This window comes from Buteo buteo, chromosome 25 (assembly GCF_964188355.1).
Source record: "Buteo buteo chromosome 25, bButBut1.hap1.1, whole genome shotgun sequence".
NCBI lineage: Eukaryota > Metazoa > Chordata > Aves > Accipitriformes > Accipitridae > Buteo > Buteo buteo.
In genome coordinates this window covers 17,705,283-17,727,724 of record NC_134195.1, presented here as the reverse complement: position 1 = coordinate 17,727,724, position 22,442 = coordinate 17,705,283, and the positions used below count along the sequence as shown (strand labels likewise).

At 40.3% G+C, this 22,442-nt stretch overlaps 1 protein-coding gene across 2 annotated transcripts in view; it reads right to left on the bottom strand.

Moving 5' to 3' along the window:
- SHROOM2 (shroom family member 2) overlaps nt 1-22,442 on the bottom strand; it is a 130,675-nt gene that overhangs the window by 24,817 nt on the left and 83,416 nt on the right. For both annotated transcript variants that reach the window (XM_075057220.1, XM_075057219.1), the window contains 3 exons: nt 22,032-22,163; nt 14,067-16,716; nt 11,990-12,093 (listed from right to left, as the gene is read on the bottom strand). In XM_075057220.1, coding sequence (XP_074913321.1) covers nt 11,990-12,093; nt 14,067-16,716; nt 22,032-22,163 — 2,886 coding nt within the window. The remainder of the gene's footprint in view (nt 1-11,989; nt 12,094-14,066; nt 16,717-22,031; nt 22,164-22,442) is intronic.

Genomic DNA, 22,442 nt, shown 5'->3' with positions numbered 1-22,442 from the left:
AGTATACCCCCTGGCACATCACTGTTACACTACAACCCATTTATCATGATGCGAGTCTTGGTTTTCCAGTACTGTCTCTGAATGCCTGTTAACATTATCTGTGCCCGGATGGCAGCTATCTGTTTAGTCAGTCACACTAAATACAGCTTAGTTGTTGCACCCGATGTGATAAAGCAAAATGTCACTCTAGCTTAACAACCCTTGCATTATCACCTGGCTTTATCACCGAATAAAATATGATACCAGACACTGCTCGCCAGCCCGTTGATCCCATCAGAATTTCTCTCCTGTCCTACCTCCATGGGTTTTCACCTCACATTCATTCTTTTTCTAAAAATGTTACCTCTCTCCCCATGAAAATCAGCAATAAATTCAACAGACCCACTCTAATTCTGCAGCAGATAAGCAAAGATATGTTGATGGATGATATGTAGGCCAGTCAATCATGGGTAGCAGCACAACACATAGGCCTACAGTAAAAATCAAATCCGATTAAAATTAAATTTCTTATAACAGCATAGGAGCCTTTATGCAGAAGGGAAGAAGCTTGTGGGAAAGGGCAGAGGGAGGGATGTTTTTCTTTCCTTACTTCAGAAAATAAAAGCCCCTCCTCCATTCTGCTGCACATCAAAAATCAATGATAAAAGATAATTTTTATGGCTGTATTCTTACTTGCTTTATCTATTGCATGCCTGTCCCAGCACACAGGGGATTGCCTGCATGGAATTAAAATGACTTCTGCTCACTTAAGTCAAGCAGTTAATGCGTTCTGTACTTACACATTAAATTCAATCATCAGAATATCCCAACAGTATAACAAGAGCCATCATATTACACAAATGGCAACCACTGCAGAGACAAAAGACAATACTTTCCAACACTGCTAACAAGGAAATCAGAGTCACATTAAAAACTCAAACAAAACTGATCATTTTGTCAATTTACTAAAAAAAAAGCACCCCCTACGTTCCAGTTGCCACTCCTTTGATTTTTTTTTCATCTAGACTTTTTTTTCTGATATGCTGTTGCTATTTTCTTGTTGCTATTACTACCGAAAACAGCTGCTTGCAGCTGAACAAAAATTCAGTAACAGAACAGAAGCTATAAAATTAAACACTTTGTGAATAATAGCTAGGTCACCTGGGTTTCTCAGGCAGGCACCAAAATGAACACGTAGCTCATCTCTAAAGGAAAAAGAAAAATCCTAAACCAGTTATTTAAATTAATTAGCATGCATATGCACACATTTCAATAGCCATCTTTTCACTCGGAGCCGCACTCACCGCTTGCTTCCAATAGTCACATCCAATTCTCTTACACTCCCAGCTAATATCTCTTGCTGCTGTGGAAAAGGTCTTCGTGCGAGCCTGCACTCACAGTAACAGGCTTGCCAGGAAAACGACAAGATGAAAAGCTCTCGCACCACCCCTAGCTGAGAGGAACCCCGAGCCTGGCACCCCGAGCCACAACAGCAGCACTGCAGCCCTCAGTCCAGAAAACAAGTATTTTCGAAAGGCACTGCCTTCTAATTCCAGTGTACATGATGCCAACTGTGAAAACAAAAGCTGCTAAAAACAGCGCGTGTGTGCGAGCACATGCACACAAAGCATCTTAGCTGGAATTAACTCACGTTTTCCCTCTATTCTCCCAACCCATCAGTGAACAGAGCAGTCGAATACACTAAGCAAAATAAAATTTTGTACCAAGCATTGCATCGTTCCTAATTTTCTACTGTAGCTTCTGCTGATAGGGACAGAAGACACAGCCTGTACTCAAAGACCTGGAGAACAAAAGAAATACTGTATGAATTAATACTGCAAATTTCTGTTCAGAACTGACAGAAAAAGGTAATTAAGGCGTGCACCTCTAGCTGTTTCTCTCACGCTTTAACACTAAAGACAAGACAATCTTACCGGGATTTACAGCTGTTTACCCATATTCATTGGATATGTGAGCTTTGCATCCTTACAAATGTGCCAGCCAGTTTGAAAGCCTTGCAGAACTGAATCTGTCTCAACCTCTGCGTCTCATTTACTGTAACACAGAGGATTTTCAAAGCCATGCCTCACAACAGCTGGCTTGTTTTTGCCTGCTTCCTATGATTGACAAGTTCATACAAGCTCCGTCAACTTTAACCTTGATAAGTGAAGGCTTGGTCTGTATTGTATGTTACATCATCAGAAACTTCTGACCTCAGGGAAAAGATCTCAGAGACTTCAAAGCTTTTTCCTTCCCCCACCCCCACCCCCTGGATTTGGTTATTAAAAAAAAAAAAAGAGATTTTAAAAGTCCTTTAATTTTTTCAAGGGTTTTTCCTTTCATTTGTGAAAATCATGATCTGCATTTCAGCAACAACAGTTCCACAAGTTTTAAGTATTTAAAATTATTTTGAAAGATCAGTGTGTTACTAGGCTCCTTTCTGAACAACATTCAAATAACCAAGTCTTTAATTTTAGAGGACCGTCTTCATCAACAGCCCTCCAGCTTGAATTTTTTTGCATGCGTTGTGTGTGCAGGCACTCTCCCTTGCAGGAGATTCTGCAGGGAAAGAACTAAATGCTTTCATGCTGCACGAGCAAATTACCACCCCCACGCTCCATCTTTAGAAACCAAAGGCATTGTGGCCTTCATCAGAGCAAAGCTCAAGCTCCTTTCAATTTTTCTACAAGAACGCACTAAAGACTTAATAGAGAAACTGTGGATAAGGCTTTAATATGTATTAAAAGATCATTTTAAAGGTGACCACTTTAAGAGGAAAATGTTACTTTAACTGCACGCAAAATCACATACAGCGGTTAGATATTATGATACAGCACTGATATCCAGTTAATATCCTCCCCTAAAATTTTCCTATCTCCCCTAAAATTTTTATGTTTCCCACAGCTGTCTATTTGATTTCAAGATAGAGAATGACTTCAAGAAAACTCACCCGTTTACATAATACAACACAACTGGTTAACAGACTGTGGTTAAGTCTGGTTGGCCCATGCAGAGAAATGGAAGTTTTAGCCGTCATATTACTTTTTAGCACAAAATGTTACTCAAATTTACTGGCATAAACAGTCTCCTGCGTGACAGCAAATCATAATCCATGTTGCCTAAGGGCTTATAGCAGAAGGTGAACATTTCACAGGCTAGCTCTTAGTACCAGAACACCATAAAGCCACTCCATATGTTAGAAATATATGAACTGCTGCACTGTGGAGACAAATCAGTCACCTATTTCCAAAGATGCTTTTCATCAAGTAACTTAGGGAAAAATAAAACCCACAATACATCAGTATATGATGCTTTTATGGGTATAACCGCTGGAGACAATATCTTATATTATCTCTGATCTCCCTACTCAACTGTTACCATTAAAATAGCCACAAGAAGATAGCTGGATTTCAAGTGATGCAACAAAAACTTAAGTCTTTAGACAGTTTTCATTCTAATCCTCTTTCCAGGGAAAGCAGTAAAACCAAACCAGAACACAAAAATGGACTAATGCTTACAAATTTATCTCTCTTTGTCTCTCCACAAACTTTTTTGCACGTCGTTCCTTTCTCCCACCCCCAGTTTCAGTACCTTCAGAATCACGTCTAGGACTTCTCCCAGTTTCTCACGCTAGGTAACACTTACCTTTTTGGGCAGGGAAGGAAACTTTCCGTAAGAAGAAACTACTTTTTATCAGACCATGGTGGCCTCGCATAGCCCTAGCTGTCACCGCATGCACAGTGGAGAACAGATGTGCCAGCAGCAATTAAGCGAAAGGAACTTCACTCAGTAATAAGAAGCTGGAAGTAGACAAAAGGCGGTATGTGAGGTGGGGTAGCTACCCTCACATTTAGAAACAGGGATTCAAAATCCACCTAACAGAGGCAGAGGGAGAAGCCACACTTTCAAGGGTGCGGGGAACGAGCAAATTGGATGGGGGAGAAACAGGGCGACGTTACTGTAGTGTACTGTAAACCAAGCGCAGGCTTTGGAGACGGTCCAGCACCCATTTAATGACATCCAGCAGCTGCTGCTGAGCCAGAGCGGAGCATCACATCGACCTGCAGGACGTGCACCTGACAGCCGCTGGGCTGAGCACCACTAGGAGAGTGCAGAATGGGAAGGCAATAGAAGGAGCCTGCAAGGTTTAGCACTCTCATTTAGCCACGACCAGTCCTAGATGGCAAAATAATGCATTTAGGATGCTCTTGAAGAACCACCCATCTCTCAGCTCAAGCAGCCTGAAAGTTTTAAAATGGACAACAGGAGGAAGAAAAAGGCTGCAAGTGGGACAATTTATCACTCAACTCCTGCCTTGATCCTGAGGTATGAGAAGAATCTGGTTCAAAACATTGCCACTTGAAGAGCTACCCTGTGCCAGTGGCCATACGTATTTAGATTAATCATTCCTGAAAGATCAAGAATCCACACTGTGGTATTTAATTTTGAAAAGGGCATTTACATACATGAGAGGAATATTTTTAAAAGGAAAAAGCCAGATGGTATAATGTTAAGAGATAAAATGCGACAGAAGATACTATATATGGAACTCGGAGAAAATGCGTAACACCTACCAAAACCCCCAGAAGACCACCCTTTTTCCTCCCCTCTCTCCATTCCCTCTGAAGGCTGGATTAAACAGTAATTAAAAGGACATCCACCAGAGAAATAATGTCCTACCCAAATGAGGAAAATCCAAAACTATTCTAGCAAAAAAGATGTATAAACACAGTAAGGTAAAAAAAGGGGGGGGGGAAGTGGGGAAAAGGGGGAGGAAGGAGAGGGAAAGGAGGAGGAAGGGGGAGAAGGAAAAAATAAAAAGAGGAAAAAAGACTGAGGTACAAATTATTAAAGGTGTTAGGACAAAAAAAAAAAAAAGGCGCTTTTTTCAAAACGCAGGTATCTGAGACAGATTATAGGGCCAAAAGTACAATAGTAAGAATAAGAGGAAAATAAGGTCACAGCAGAAAATTGACATGGACTCCCCTTCACATTTCCGTGAGCAAAACAAGCCTATGCGGGAATTACTCTCAGATGCTGTCCACCATTAAGCGGGTAGTCACGAGTTACCTGGACTATACGATAATCACCTGAAACTCCCACGGGAAATTGCTGAAATAGTAGCTGTGATGCACAACTACCCATTCTTCTGATATCTGGGCAACTGCTTGGGCAAAGTGACATATGCAAGGTTTGGGGAGGGAAGGTGGGAAGGTGTTGGAGAGAGAATGAGAGAAAGAGAGCAAGAACAAAAAAATTATTCATTATGAATCTGGAGAACTTCAGAACTATAAACTTAACATCTAAACTAAGCAAACAGGTAAAAATTATATGAAAAGATTCAGCAGCTGCACTAACTAGCATGTTAAAATGACAACCATTTGGGCTTGCACAGAAAACCTGTGTCTCGGATGCCTTACTGCTATTCTTAGTAAGAGTCACTACACATGTGGATAACAGTGATCTGGATGACAGAGACTATTTGGATTTTTAGAAGATTCTAAAAAAAACCCCAAAAAACTAACTATCCTCACCAGAGGCTGTTAAAAATTTGATTGCCACGGGACAAAGTCCTCACCTGCATCATCCCAGGATTCACAGGACTGGTTAGATCTAGATGGTTTACAAAAGGGGTGAAAAAGAAGGTGGCAACAGTTGCTGCTGTAAGGAAATTATTCTGAGTAATAAAGACACAAGGCAAAGATTTTCTACCATTGAGCAAATTGGCCATAAAACAACAGATGAAATTCAGATTTAATAAATGCGAAATAACCCACAGGATAGCTTTTCTTATACCTCAGCAACACATACAATGATGTATAACTGAAATTACTGTTATGCAGGAAGGAAAAGCTGGATTTCACAGACCGTTCTATGAACGTATCATCTGTACTCCACAGCAGTAAAAGAAAAAAAAAAGTCAAGATAAAGGAAACATTATGTTACTTTATGAATTCGTAGTGCACCCTAATGTTGTTGCAGTTCTCCCACTGCTCCAAAAGGAACATATGAGAATGCGGGAAGACACAGAAGAAGAAAATAAGGATGGGCAAAGCCATACAACAGCTTTCATAGAGCGAACACCCCACCCGCCCAACGCAGAAGAGGTGATTTTCCTCACAACACATCAGCACAAAAAGCTACGAATGTCAAAAGTCAATGTGGGTCCAAAACCAGTTAGACGCTTTTCTGAAAGAAAAATTTATCCAGGGCTGTTAACCACAAATACTTGGGATTGCACCCCTTAGCTGCAAATCAGCAGAGGCTGGGCAAGGATATCCAGCAGCATGGCTCCATGTTTGCCTTGTTTTTATTTTCTCTGAGCATCTGCTACTGTTCCGTCAGCGAAAGGAAACCTGCTTAGGTAGACCTTTGGCCTGTGTTTTTAAGCATCAACTTCCATCAGCTTCCTTCATGTGTCAGTGATTGAAGGTCTGTCTCAGAGTGTGATATTTATTTAGCTGTTACTAGTCGGTTGCATACACTAGTACACTGGAAAGATATAGTGGTTCATGGCAATGAAACTTGTACTAATTACAAGTATTTACAGAAATCTAAGGAAGGTGAAAGTTGGCAGAAGACTCCTAATACATGAATAGAAGCTGCCAGACTCTCCCTCCTTTGTTGCCTCTATATGCATGGGAAGAGCCACAGAAGTGTTTTCCCAGTTTCAGACAAAATACAAACTTTGAAAAAGCCCAAGACTGTACTGCATCACCCATTAGTCCATATGATACATACAATGACATCCCTGGCAAAAAAAGTGGTCTGACAGATGCATTAATAATCCACATCTCATGATAAAGAAATGCTAATGTAAATAGAAAGGGCTTCAGCAGCTTATGTACGTAAGTCTTTGTTAATAGCTAAGACCCTGTGAGGATGCACATTGGCTCTTCTGCACTTCCTCCAGATGCCGAGTAGCTGCACACAACTTGCTGGAAAGGGAAAACTGCCATTTTTAGAAATTTTTTTTATTTCTAACTTCATGCAAGAAGGCATTTTCACATGCAAATTCATTAGCGTTAGGAATTCAGATATCTGAAGCATTACTTCGAACAAACTGGTATGTTCTGACTACACGAAAAGCATGTTTTCTTCTCCCTTTAACTGAATAGTTAATCTCCCTTAAAAAAGAGCACTCAAACCTTTATAATAGTCCTTATTATACTTAAATTGATTTTAAAAAGAGAACACTTCACTTTATAAACTCTTGAAGAAAATGAATGCAGAAATTGTTAGCACACCTCACATTAGATAAAAAAAGTAATCATGCATATTTAGTTCATTTTCTACAAAATACTACTTGTTAGGTCATTCTACACTTAGCACACTGATAGGAAGTATTTCTTTCCTTTAGAAGAATTTATGTGAAAAATTACAACAGTTGTAGGTGAAGCGTAAAACAGAGAACTTACACCTCTTCCACACCATAAAGCTTGTTAATACATGCATGAAATGTTTGCCAAAGTAATTTTTCACTGATTTGTAAGGAAGCAGTTGCACAAGATCATACTACTTCTTCCTCAAGAGGAAAAGGGAAGAGGGTGAAAACATTTTGCTTATATAGCTCTGGTGATATCTTGATAAGTCCTACAATGATTGAGACACACTCATCCTGTAATATCCGTTCAGGAAAAACTTCTTAATTTGACTCTTAACAATGTATATACCGTAAATAAAGAATCTAAGTTTAAAATCAGTATGTCGTGCAATGCCTGCAAGCAGAGTTCTGCTTAAGTATTTGAGCAAACGGCCCTTTTGCTACATATAAAAAACCCAAACCCTTCCAGTCTTGCATTTCAATACCTAAGCTCCCTGTTAAGCAGATACTACCACTGCCTATTGCTACTATACTACTTTTTTTGACAGCCCAGTAAAAAACCCCAAATATAGAACTTAAAATTATTGGAGTTATAAAAAACGGGGTAGTTTCTATGAGTATTTCCAATGTCTAATTTATTTTGCAATGCCTAACTTACACCATTTATCACTGTAAACTTGCGATTACATGAGAAACTGATTTGTCCAAATGTGTAATGTGGATTGTTTTTTTTTCTCCTCTGCTAGTTAGCCTTTACAGATATGTACCCCCAACCCCTATAATAAGCTGAGAACAAGCTCAGAGAAATAACTATCAAAACACACATGTATGTTTTACGTGTGTGTATATACACACACACAAACAAACATCCATATATGCTTGATATATAAAACCACATATATAAATGGAGTATCACCCATTTGTAAATTCTTTTCCATCTGACTTGATTCAGAAGACGTAAGATTATTCACATTCCTGTGTTGCTGAAGGTTCTCCTTCCTCCTTGCAAAATAATTTGCTGTTCCATCAGCTGGTAAGTGTGGAGGCTAGATATTTACCAGCTCTTGAAAAATCAGTTTCCTTATGAACTACCTAATAATGAATTCAGGAACCTCTCTATAGGCTCCTGTTTCTGGCTTGTCAAAGATTTTTTATAACATTAAACTTGGGCATTTAGGTCAACTTAGGCACCAAGAAATGATTTTTACTTAGGTTTTATACGGTAAAGGCTGTTCCTCTGTTTTCAAGAGCTCAGATAGGAGCAACTGCTAAGGCATGAAAAAATGAAAAGAAACATCTTTCAGTGTTTAATTAGAGTTGAGTCATGCTGTGGTCCTATACTTGACATGTACATGCTCTTGTACTTGACACCTATTAAATGTTGAAAGATTTTCTGTGACCTGTGATCTCATAAATCCTTTTTCAGTTTTTGAAATTATGTAATTTTCATAGACATTGCAGAAACAAATTAATAGAGATACAAGTCAAATGTTCTTAGAAAGTAAATAAAAGCAATGGCTGTGAACATCTCTAGTAGATGGCAATCTTAAGAATTAGATCATAATGCACTACTCTTTTGATGTAGATTGACTTTTATGTGTGCCGTGTCATCCTGCAGGAAGCCACGGACTACAGGGAAGAGCACCTGTTTCCACCTTTAACCTTCTGAAGGGCTATGTCTGTTTAGAAATTGTGGAGACTTCTATAGGGAAGTTAATTATATAACCAGCATATGTCATTTGATAAATACAGAGAAAGAGATATGTTTCAAGAAGGATAGACTTTAAATCTGTAAAAAGCTAAGCTTTTGTAACTAATTTGAAATAGAAAGAGTAGCATCATTAAACATAAAAAAGCATCAGTTTTTGTTCTACAGATCAGCAGACTTGTGTAACACTTTTAAGCAGTCCTAATGTTAAGAACATACTTAGAATCACATCAAGCCTCAGTATAAAAATATTCAGCTCATGTCAGATGACTGTTTGCATGCCTGTAAGTTCATAACAAGAGTGGTTTGGTTCTTGCATGAGAGATGATAATGGCTACTATGGACCACTACTTTCTCTTCCTATAAAAATAATATTCCAAGCTATTAAATACTGCAATTCGGAAGAACACGTTGTAGCTTTTCTGAAGAGGGAGATGAAACAACCTGAATTCACTGAAAGCACTCAGTAATCTCAGAGGGGTAAAATACAGCCCAAAGATGAAAGGAGTTCGCAAATTATCTTCATCAACTTAAAAAAATCCCAATTTTTCGAAGTAATGTTAATTTAGGTTTTGCAACTGTGTGCTAAAAAAAGAACAGCACCAAAAAAATACCATAGCAAAATGAACCAGAAGCAAAAAGCCCAGGAGCTAAAAAATTGCTTATCATACTCTTCTTTTTGTTGTTTTTTAACCATTTGCTGTTACAATACTCCAACCTTTTCTCATTCTAGATTCAGTGCATTAAAAAACTTCATATTTCTCCTGAAAATTACCAGGGAAGCTGTAATCGTAAACATTCAAAGTTTATTTAAAATGCAAATTTTTCTTTTTTTTTTTTTTTTTTTTTGCAAAACAACTGGAGGGGAGGGAGGCCAGAGGCACCTTGTAGCATTGGGCAGTCTCTAACCCAGAGAAGGCACCTGTGGACTCCACAGCTGGCTCTCACCTTGGGTCCCTGCACATCTAACCCACGCAAATACTGAAGAGCCGCTCCTATGTCCAGCACGGTCACACTGGCTTTGGTAGCACAAAGGCAACTGTAGCACACAGGCCTCAGTAGCAGAAAAATAAGGGCTATCAGCAATATAATCCAAATCCAAATTTTCAAAGAAAGTATTAAATATGACCACAAGGAAGACCTTAGGTTTGGTTAATATTCATGTTCTAGAATATACCACGCATTAGGTAGATTTGCTAGCCATTTGCAGATTGCTAGCTTTTAAAAGTAGGAAACTAAATGCCTTTAGGGCAGCTCAAAAATCATAAAATCAATTCATGTCATGATGAGTCCAGTCGCTTTTGAGCACAAGAATGCCTCGTTAAAAAAATGAGCACATGGAAATACATATCCTTTCCCATAGGACAGCCATTCATCATCATGGAGTGGTAGTTCACAGCACAGAAATTAAATTCCCAAATGACAGATTTTATTTATTTAGTTTTTTGAATATGGAAGACATATAAGCCCTCTGCATAACACAAGTGCTGAGGGAAAGACTGCGAAAGAGACCATTTTACAAAACCTCCTATAGTGCGGTGAAATGGCCAAATACTACATCTGAAATAGTATGTCAAAATAGGCTTCGGCTTAAAAAAAAAAAAAAAAAAAAAAAAAAAAAAAAAAAAAAGGTTATTGCAGCTGGTGCCCAGTCACGTGATTTTCATGGATTCCATGATTATAAAGCAAGAATTGTGCTGCACAAACACTGCTAAAATGCTGGCGTAGGAGTATTATTCACATGCTTTTGTGACTAGGGTTCAGCACTGGTGGATGGAAATAATTTTACTTGTGCAGAGATGCTGTCTGCCTACAGAAGCTCGTCTGCTCCTGGCTGATTGTGCTGCCACCTCCCCCTCTCCCTCCCCTCCAGCCCAATCACCCCTCCACGCGCCTGCGCACACACTCACACCCTCATGGGCTATTCATTTTGAAATCACTACGGTAAGTACAAAGGGCTACAAAGAATTAGAAAAATAGCAGATGGTGTCTTCAGCTGGGCCATAAGCAATGCAAAATACAACTGCATAAACACACGAATGAATACTAATTTTTTACAAGCTTTTACGGCCACAACTAGAGTATGTGTTTGTGACAGTTCGTAATTTTCTCTCCCCTTGAGAGATTAATACCACTTACAGAACTGAGGAAAGCCCATGGAAGTTATTTTTCATATACATGTGTTTCTCCTGTTACAAAAACCAGAGCTACCAAACCTGGCGATAGCAATGTGTGCACCATCTCAGTTCAGCTGCCACACGCCACTTAAGCAGCCGCAGTATCAGCGATCACTGAAATCACTGCTTACATTACAACGGCTCCAGCAAACTGCGGGCCAGGAGGAGGGCACCCCCCTAGACGTTGAAGGTTTTTAACTGCATTGTTCATAGTCATACATTTGAAAAGGGTCTGAAAATATTGTACAGTTTAATTAAAACATGAATTAACAGAGAAAAGGGGAACTGATCAAATGGAAAAACAACTTTTGGTGGCTTCTGTTCAGGTACTGCATTCTGTAAAGGCACAAGTAGAGAAAAGTCCAATTTACAGCACTACTATGTTCCAGCAGCATGCAGTCTTTGCCACAGATAATACTGGAAAACTCTTTTGAGAAACCTCAAGCATTCCCTCCCCGCCCTCTCCCTTCCCCCCACCAAAAACCTGTAACTGATAAATACAAAAAATATCTGAATCGTTTCATGCACACAAATAAGAATCATCTGGCTCCAAACAAACTGTAATACACTCAACACTTGACAATTTCTTCAAGCTCACCCTAGAGTCCCCATAAATTTCAGTCCCAATATTAATTCTATCATGTACATTGAAGTGTGTGGGGAGAAGGAGGGAAACAAGGGAAAAAGGCATTACAAAAACTCTGAAATCATCATAGCAAAACTTCCAGTTTGGGTCAGGAAAAGATCACATCAAAGTTGTTGTAAGAAATCTCTTAGAGCCAGAAATTAAGAACTACTTACCTTACAGTGCAGTTCCTTTCATCCAGACTGTTAACTTTAGAGAAAATACGCTCCCCATCTTCCCTTAAATCCTCTGCTTGCCTCCTTACTTCAGCTGAGACTTCCTAAAAATGGTTTATAGCACAAGTAAGACACCAAAGTCATCATGTTTCAGACTCCCGAAAAATCTATGATTATGGAACCTCTTATTTGTGGGTTTGCTCTGTTTGAATATACATGAAGTCAACAGCATAGCATGTCTTAAGCTTGTTTGGTTTTAAGTAGTACAGTATGCTATGTGAACTCGTGCGCAGCACTACCGACCTGGCTGTGCTCGAGTTACTGCTCTACTTTGCTGATCTACAGAAGAGCTTAACATTTATATAAACCTTGACTTCTTCTATTTGGCGAAGATAAAAAAAAAATGCAGCAACGAATTTACAGAAGAGTTGCTCATGGTTTAGAAGAGGCAAGTACACACCAGCTTTTCAATCCCTAAGCATGTACTTTAGTTTCTCAGTAAAACATACAACATCACTGTTCCAGAATTTTATTATCTCACTATCTTCAAACAACCACACCCAAAGCATAGCTTTGCATTACAAACACTGAACCTACAGGAAATTTAATTGCGCATTAGCACTGGAATCATCTGAATCATATATGCAAAACAACATCTTTATTTACTTCAGTCTGTTGTAAGCATCTTCAATGCACTTATCACCATATTTTCCAGGTGCCTAAACAGGTGTCTGCATTTTGCCCCAGGAGTCCTATACTGAACTCAAAGGCACTGACTAATAAACCAGAAATGCATACATGGAATAGATTATATGATGATTTTTCTGCTGGGTAGGCAATTATTTAATAATTTATTTAATTTAATTTTCAAAATAACTTCCAGGTGAGTATTTCCAGTGCTTGGAATCTCTACCCTAGTAAATTATCCGCATAGTTAAGTCTGCACATAGCATTCAAAAATAACTTTTCCAAAACTTAAAGCCACAAAAAACTTAAAGAAAAAGAGTCCACAACTTTTAGAGATCAACATACTTTGTTTCTTTTTGAGCTATTCTCATTCTACTCCCTGTATATACACACACACAGAGGTGCCGTGTGGATGTGTATGTATGTATGTATGCAATGTTTTTACCAAGAGGGGAGGACAAAAAAAGGAAAAAATAAGATACAACTGCATTGCCTCAATTCTTTTCTTGCATAAGGTGAAGTTCAACACAAGTTGAATACACTATGACTCCTTATACCTATCAAGCAATCTTGTAGCAGCTTGAACAACATCTTTTAAACAGAGAACTTAAGAGACTTTGTTTCTCTGTTTACTTCTCCTGACACCTGCCAACCATTCCCTGGCCCCGCTCAGTTAACAATTAACTTAGTATTTGCTTGAAAGTTGAACAGACATTTGGCATCTCTCTAAGGAATGAATTTATGCATCTTAAATCAAGCAAACTGACATAAAATGAAACACTAAGCAGTTTCACTTGTTGCTGTAGTGTAGCTTTAATATTAACAGGCATATTTTTAATCTCTAAACTGTATTAGGCAGAAGTTTTGTCCTATGTAGCTTTTGCATCATGCAAATTTAGAAGAAAAGAGGACGCCTATGGAAAATGATTAGACCATTAACAAAATTGCACAAAAGTAGATATTATTTCCCCTTGGAACATTTTTCTTCATAGTTTCAGAGAACTGAAAGCCTTAAAATGGGTAAGGCGGCCACACCAATGAAGAAATAACTCTGGGTGAAGATTGCTTCGATCCTGCTACACCTCTACTGTAAAAAAGAGGATATCATCAAATCAAGTTTTCTTCCATCTGGCTACAACACACAAGAAATTACTTGATCCAGTTGCTCTTTGCTACATTCAATTCTTGTGCAATACAAATTTTGATCTTCTTAATTTTACTTATGAGAGCTACCTGTAACAATTATTCCTTTACTGACAAAAGGCAAACACAATGCTACATTGTGCTTCTAAACTGGAAATGTTCACAAAAATGCTCTCTTTCCCCTTCCACCGCTCTCCTGCCCCCCCACCTCAGGCAATTTAAAGGACAATACGAAAGACACTTGTACCTGTTTGTAGAAATCAGTAGAAGGGGATGATCTAGACCTCTCATGGGTGTACTGGGGTTTCTCATGTTGTTCGTGGCCTGCATCAAGAATATTATCGGCTGAATGGTACCTTCCTGAGCTCCTTGGCTCTATGGGCTTCCGCTGCTCCTTCCATGATGCCTGATACTCTGCAAAGGTTCCCAGGCGCTGCGGCTGTTCACATTTCACAATCGTATCAGCAGCCTTATTGCTGCTACGATGGTGGACATTATCTTTCGAAGCATGTGCAGTTTCAAGTCCAACAGAGGCTGCCCGACCTCTTCTCTCATACCATGACTCCTCTCCCTCTTGTCCACCGTGAGCTTTCCTATCTGGCCTTTCAGACTGCCCCTCAGCTAGACTGTGGGGAGCTGGTTTCTGTGCTGATTTCCTATATGCAGGCTTACTTGTTTCTTCAAAAAATTTCCACCTGTCTGCAAATGAGCCCAGGGCTTCTTCAGATGTATTTGGACGGCAATGAGCACGGCACTCATCCTCTGACATCCCCACCTCATTCATCTTCTCCGGTTCAGAGTAAGACTTCAGTTTTTGCTCTGTCGTGAACCTCTTCCTGGCTCCAATCCGAGAAACGTGATGAGTGCCACTCCCTGTAGGGTTCGGTTTAGCTTGTGTAGCCTCGAGGAATCCAGACACATCTTCAGAAACCAAAGCCAATAATGAAGAGTTGTAACTACCAGTTTTCCGCTCAGGTGACCTGGGGAGATATTCAGCGGGACTGGGCTCCAAGTCCCGCCGTTTGAAGGACGTCGCCCTCAGAACCCTGGCCTGTGCTTCCTTGAGGTGATCTTTGTAGGTGCTGGTAAAGTTAGCATCTGGGGAGGCAGTGACATTTTCTGCTGAATCTGGCTTCCAGGTCTCATTGCACTCCTCCGTTTCAGATGACCCTACTAATGTAGCAGTGCTTCTACTTTTCTGCAGATTCGCTCTTCTCATTTGGATCTCATTTCTCAGGGTTGTTGCAAAACGATCGCTCCTTCGTGCCTGTTTAGACAAGTGAGTGTCAAATGGGGCCTGTCGCTCTGTTACTGCTTCTGGGCTGTTGTCAGACTGTTTTTTCCCTTCCTGAGCTAAAGAGTGCAACATTGGAGTCTTCTGAGGAGAAATCTTGCTACTCTCATCTTTCCCCCACTTAAAATCTTTCTGAGCAGATCTGTTTTCAGTGGTAAGGACACAGCCCTTTACATACTCCTGTTGACCGTACCTAGTTTCACTTTCCTCAGAGCTGCTCTCCAAGTTTTTCTTTTGTCCAGACTTTTCAGTATGATTGGGTTTTTTAGCTTCTTCTACTACAGCACACCTAGCATCCCCCTCTCTGTCCACTGGGTAATGACTACTGTTCTCACACCCTTTCAGTGAGGATTCAACAGGTTGTTGAGGTAGATAGTATTTTGGTTTTTGGACCATTGTGACAACTGCAGGATTTTCATGAGGTCCAAGCAATGCATCAGTCCCCACTGCCGATTTCCAGCTGTCATCCTTGAGTTGTAGTGGCTTTGAGCTTCCCTGAGAAGGCTGTTTTGCTGTCACACAATAATAACGACTCTGTCCAGTGTTGTCCAGCTTCTGTTCAGCAGCACTGTTCGAAGAAGAGGAAGTGTTGAGCAGACTGGCTTGGTTTGGACTGTAGCCATAAAAATGATCTGTAGGTAACTCCTGAATGCCACTATAGGCCAGGTAATGTTGCTGATCTTTAGGTGCAGCTAAGATTCTTGCATTGTGAAAAAAAGTGCTTTCATCACTGTACTGGTGCTGGTGGTGGTAACTATAAGTAGGCTGTGCAAACCGAACATCCGTGCTGGACAAGGATGACTGCAGTTTGTTTACAGTTCCTGCATTACTATTGTACCTTTCACCAGTTGAAGAAAAAGTGTGTTCTGAACTGAGATCGGATTTATAATTTGAGCTGCTGACCCTCCTGTCACATGCTCTGGAGGGTCGCCGCTGCTGCTCCACAGTTTCCAAGTTCCAGTCACTCCTGGGCTGAGACCGGTTCAGGGCTGTAAAGTGCTGCGTGCTGGCACCCTCTGAGTACACAGGGCCATGGGCTTTCTCATGGCCTTTGGTAGCAGCAAAGCTGTCACTACGAAGAGGTGGAGGTGGGGGGGGAGGAGATGAAGACTTCTTCTTATCAGGAACATACCAGACAGGTCCAAAACTGGATCTTCCAGAGCTAGTGAGCTTGCCATCGGGATGTTCCTCTATTCTAGGACTTCTGTTGTTCTCATATTGGATGGGAGCTGGCAAATACCCAGGTTTGTCCTCTGTTCCACTGCTGTCATTCAAGAACTGGCCAGACTTATTTCCGTGCTTAGCAGTCTCCCAGTGGCCTACTTTGTATAGCATGTTCTCTGTTGAAGAAGTGTCTGCATTGGATAGAGTGTGGTCAGGGGTGCTAGAACTCGTGGAGAAAGACCCGTAGGCTGAATCCCGCTTACTTTGGCTCCCTAGATGATCAATGCTACTATTAGATCTTGCAGCAGAAAGCCTTCCGTACTGGGCTACTTGTGGAGTGTGGTCCCAGCTGTCCATACTTCCCAAAGAGCTGAATTGGTCAGAAGTGCGATGTAGACTTGACTGATCCCACGAGTTTGACAGGTCATGAGAAGAACAACTATGGTAGGAAATAAACAAAAAAGCCTCAGCATAAATATACCAGTCAAAAAATGCCACAACATAATTATAAACATATAGCCACCAATTTTACTAACATTGGTTAAGATCCATCTGCATTGCAGTTACGAGACAAACAATCTAATAAAATTGGAAGTTTGAACACGAAGTCAAGGCTTTATCTTTATACTCTGCCACCGATTCAAAGCTTAAAACCTTAATAACTAACTCAATTTCCCTTTCGAAGTTGAGCAATAAGTAATGCACATTTATCTCCTTGAAGGCTCCCCTCTCCCTCTGCAACTTGTTGATTCTGCTGACTTTACTTTTAGCCTAATTTAGTTTGAACTCCATTAGCTCCCTCTTTCCCAGGACAAACACCAACTTATTTTTCACCTTATTTTCCAGGCACCCCAATTCTTCCAGCTATTTAAGTCATGTACTTCTCTGTTCATCTTTTGTAATCTCACCCTAAACTTCTTCAGCCCATAAAGTTACTCCCTTGTCCTGCTTATCCAAATCTGTCCATCCATTTAATATTTTCATTTCTAAACAGAGGTTCACTAAAAACATTTGCCTCAAATGCCACCATTTTAGTTCTGAGGCTCCACATGCACCTTATCAGTGTGGTTTCAAACCACTCTCAGGTTGGCAACATTACAACGTCATTCAATTCCACCCAGATCCACAACACTGACAGGAAAATGTCAGGAGATGCCCGAGTAACGTAAGCTCTGCATGGCCAAAACTAAGCTTCTGACTTTCCTTCAAGAATTCTTACCGCCACCAGTCCTCTCTGCCACTCTTTCCTCTATAGAAATGTCATCTCTCTCTGACAGTGTACTTTCTCTGGATCATTTGCCCAGAACACTATTTAAAAATCTTGCTGCTTCTGCTGTTTTTCTACCCAATCAGTTTTGTTCTGTTTTCTTTCTTTTCTATCTTTCACAGCACCCAGTCCCTGTCAATCCAACACACTCATGCTGAGACGATAGTCTTTCCAATTATTCTCATCACATCTCCCTGTTTGAACTTTACTGGCAGCCCCTCCTGCTTTTATATACCAAATTCAAATTCTTGCCCTTGCATGCAAAGCCCCTTGGGTAGAAATCCCAGAATTATTCCACTTCCCTGTAGCTATAATTATATGAAGCATCTATCAAATCTTCTGCAGTAAAGCAACCTGTGAAAGCTAGCCATGAAATTACGTTAGTCCGCATAAAAAATACAGAGGGTGATACAGGTCTTTTTTTCTGTCAAAAATATTGCAAAGGTCAACAACAGCTCTTTGGAATGCAGTATTAACATGAGAATTGCTTTTTTTCCCCTCTATTACTATAGCCTTTGTAACTTTTTTTATACAACATGGTCAAAAGCACTTTATGTGAAATAAGAGAAGGTATACTTGGTGCTTATTTTCTAAAAGCATTTTATTAACAAGATACACTGGCATTGGCCTCATCTTGTGGGTTTTTTGTTCTTTCATTCTTTTATTTTCAGCATTTTAAAACATCTTACTGAATACTTAAAAAGGTCTTAATTGTCATCTTAGGCAGATACTCTGGTTCATGTAAAAAATGTCTTGGTCATTATTAGGATCTCCTTTGTTAATGAAGAACGTAAGCTAGATACTGCTATGAATTGCTGATATTTTCCCCCCTCTTCAGCACTAAGGAGATACTGGGCATCGATTAAAATAAAGATGACACTTGTGCAGGAAACCCTCAATTTACAATTCTCATGTAGATCTGCTGGTATCAAATGTGAAGCAGAGATCATCAGCATAAGAGGTCAAAGGCCTGCCAGAAAACGCCTACGAGAAACTCAGCAGATGCAGCAAAAGCTTCAAAGAAAGGATAGGAAAGTTTCTGGTGGTGCGTTACTGCAAAGCATGGCCTCCTGTGGTTCTTAACTGCAGGGCAATTCTCCCATGAACCCTGACATGGAAGAGAGTTCAAGAGCCATTTCTCTCCCTGAGCCTGGCATCCCAGGATATCCTTCTCTCGATGGCTTTTTTTAGAGTTGATTCATAAAAACACCTACACTGCTGGTTGAAGTCTGGCAGGTGAAGTCCAGGAATAATCTACAAACACCATCCTTGGCCACTTTGGCCAAGAAGCACCCCACCAACCCTGGGGCATGAGTTTCTGCTTCTGGGCCCTCCCAGAAATGACATCATCTCAGCAAATCAGACCACATTCAGACCGCATGGGATTACAGAGCAGATGTACCTGACCCTAATTGCCCCAAAAGCTCAGTTTAAGCAGCCTTCTCAAACCATACTTGCCTCACACCCACACCTGTAAGGCCAGAACAAAGTAGAAGAGGTTGTTGGTTTCAACTGCACACCCAGGGGCTCAAAAAACAAAACAAAACAAAAATTATAAGATCTTCTATTATAGTGTATCTTACTGGAAGAAAATGCAGGGCCTAAACTTTCAGCAGCTTAAGATAGTTCACATCCACACCTCCCAGAAAAGTGCACTCAGCCTTAGTCTAGGGTGGGCTAGGAAAAAAGTCTGCATCCATGTTGTTACGGTATGACTTCTGTGAAAAGGACAGCAGAGGACTCACAGAGGGAAATGAAGGCACCAAAAGCTTACAAGGTCTAACCCTCTAGCATTGTGTAAGAGGCACCTAGACCCGGCCTAGTGCTCCCAAGATAGCTTACAGTTTTTGAATGAAAGTTGCATGATAAAAAATACACGTATAGTGGTGAATATGGAGACCTGGGCTCCAGAACTACCCTCTCTCCCATCTACACTGGTACAGTCCCTTCTGGTCTGTCTGTCTTCCTCTAGCTTCATGCACCTTCTCAAAGGTCCAAATCCAGTAGGCTGGCAAAAAACCTCCACCAAAACGAGTCAACACCCCCCCCCCCCCCCCCAAACCAAATCGAATTACCCACAGCTTAATCTAGCATCTACCTAGGTAGTAAGGACAATTTTCAGAGGGTTGTTTTGTCCAGCTGTGCGCCAGACCCCCCTGCCCCCGCCAAATCCGGGTATATCCTACTTGGAAGAGAGCAAAAGCATCTCTCCCTCTTCTAGAACTCTCCATGTTTTACAAGTGGTTTAGTTTTCATACTCACAGAGGGAATGCAGGCAGGCACATTCAGAAGAGATTTTAGGCTGTCAGTACCAAATCTCAAATGCTTATCTCAAGGAAGGACAAGAAATTCCAGAAATAGCTCAAGGATGGGATCCTTGGGCTAGAAACATCCCCTCCTCAGGCTATTTCTATTATCTCCTTGCATACTGCTGCTTTCAGGTACTGATTACTGTGTCTCTTGTTCAGTTTGGTGCTTGACTTAGAGTGCAGGGTGCTTCTTGATTTTGTGGATTGTACTTTGAAAGTGGGGAACCTCTGAAGCTGCTCACCTTCTCTTTCTGCAGATGAGCAAGCCCAAAGAACCCCCCTCTGCAACTGGGATCCTCAAAATATCCAAATCCCTGGGCTGGTACTCTAGGAATGCCGGGCCTCCAGCCGCCACAGTGTGAAGTCAGCTCTGCCACTGAAACTGTCTTGGGTGACAGACACCAGGACCGACAAATCTCCCAAGTACATCACTTTTCAAGTGGGCAGCACAGGCAGCCAAGGGGTTCAGGATGGCAGTGCCCTGGGAAACCTGGTATTAGACTGTGCTAAAGCCACTAACTCCTTCGGCAGCATCTAAGAAAGCAGAATTTGCCCTTTTTACTAATACAGATGTCTACCAGCAGTTGCTGCTATTTCTGATATATGGGGGGAGAGGACTGCTCTATTCACCTCCTCTTTTTCCCTTACACGCACAATTTCCTGCCCAAAGCTCATTCCAGACTGGCCTTGAACCGAATTAGTATTTTTTTTCTTTTTTAAATATTGTGATTCGCCCAGCTCCTATCAAATCACACTTTGAGACATGTGTCTTGCAGTATTTTACTTTCACAAGGTACAAGGACAACCATCAGGACACATATATTGACTTACAGCTCAGTCAGAAGACTCAGTAGACCAAAAGTAGAAATACTCTTGAGTTAGCATTGCAACCAGGACGCTATAAAGTTTTTAGAAATTTCTCAATTTTGCTTCTATGTACAAGGACTTTTACTGTCTTCAAATCTATAAATCTAATTCAGCCCATCTACATGAAATTTAAATACAAACTCTCTAAATCAGTGTAAAACAGCAGCAATTATAATTGAGGATTTGAGAAATATAATGTGCTAAAACTTCTGTTAATGAAGTATTACAAAATGCATTTAAAAAAACCCTTTCTGTCTAAATGTTAACATTCATACTTTATTCAAGGGCATATAGCAAGTTATTTCAAAAACAGTAGAGGGCTTCCAAAGAAAACAAATGATGTAAAATTGATTGTAAAAAATACATGAAAAAATAAAATAAAATCTTGAAGTATGAATGTTCTTCTGTTTTAACTACCATGATAAATTAACATCAAGAAATAACGACAGAGAATGTACAGCAATAAATATAGAAAACACAAGTCTATTTTCCAAACTGGGATTGCATACCAGACTCATTTTCTTTAATGCTCAGTGTAACTAAGGCCCAATGGGAACCAAGAAAAAAGCAACAAAAGAAAAGCAAAACAAAACAAAACCTCTGAAAATGTTGCCTATGAGCAAGAAACAAACAAGAACCTGTAACCAGACACAAACAGGTGTTACCTAAAAGTTTAAAGTTTCACAAGGGTGCCAGCCTTTCTCCCCTAGTGCTGGATGAGACCTAACGAATATTAAGGTGCTTTAAATAGGACTGAAAATCATTGGTCTTACTACCTCTCTACACAAGCAAGCGCACAGTTGTAGGGAAGATCAGATTACGGAAAGACAGTTTAACTAATAAAACCAGTAATACCTTAAAGTCCAACATTAAAACATTCTGCACCTCACATTTAGGAAAAGGCTTTTTAATAGCCTGAAACAGTATTTTTCAATTTCTTCTCCCTTTACTATTTCACTTTAAGTATGTTAATTTTGATGGTTTCTTTTAGCTTATAAAGGTTTATGATTTTACCAGTGGACACGGAAAGGAAATGCAGAACAAGAAACATAACCTTTTGACTGCCTTTAAAGCTAGTTTCTTACCTTTCAATCACACGCACATATCACATACTGTTTCTGAAATCCATTCATCCATACGTCAAACTTCCCACGCTCCCCCTTCAAGCATTGAAAGGACATTCAATACTAAAGATGTATAACACAACGATTCTGTATTTGTATTTGCTTTAAAAAACACTCAACGACACGACCTACATTATTATTGTCTCGCTGTTGGAGCTTAATGCGTGTAACTTAAGCAGAGACTCACCTTGCATGATAGCGCGAGTGCCAGGAAGTGCAGGCATTGGACGAGGAAACATGTGACGTGGCTGTCTCAGGTTGACTTTCTGTAAATTTGGTTGCGTGCCAGGAGTGAGGCCTGCAGGCTAGGTCATTTCTTCTGAAAACGAGAGAGGTAGAGTGTACTAGTTTAATGCAAACAGTTCAGTAAGGTGACAAGCCGCAAAAAAATCTACCAGGGCAGTAGTCAAACACTATACAGATAAGACAGAGGCATAATGACTTTAAATGACAGCAAATGAGACAACTTTCTACATGCATGGCAGTTTTGAAAAGACACCAGCATTCCTTTAAAATGCTCAAGATGCAGGGAAAAATCAATACTCTCCAAGGTCTGTGCTCAGGTGGTGTTTTTTGGTTTGGGGTTTTTTTTGGTTGT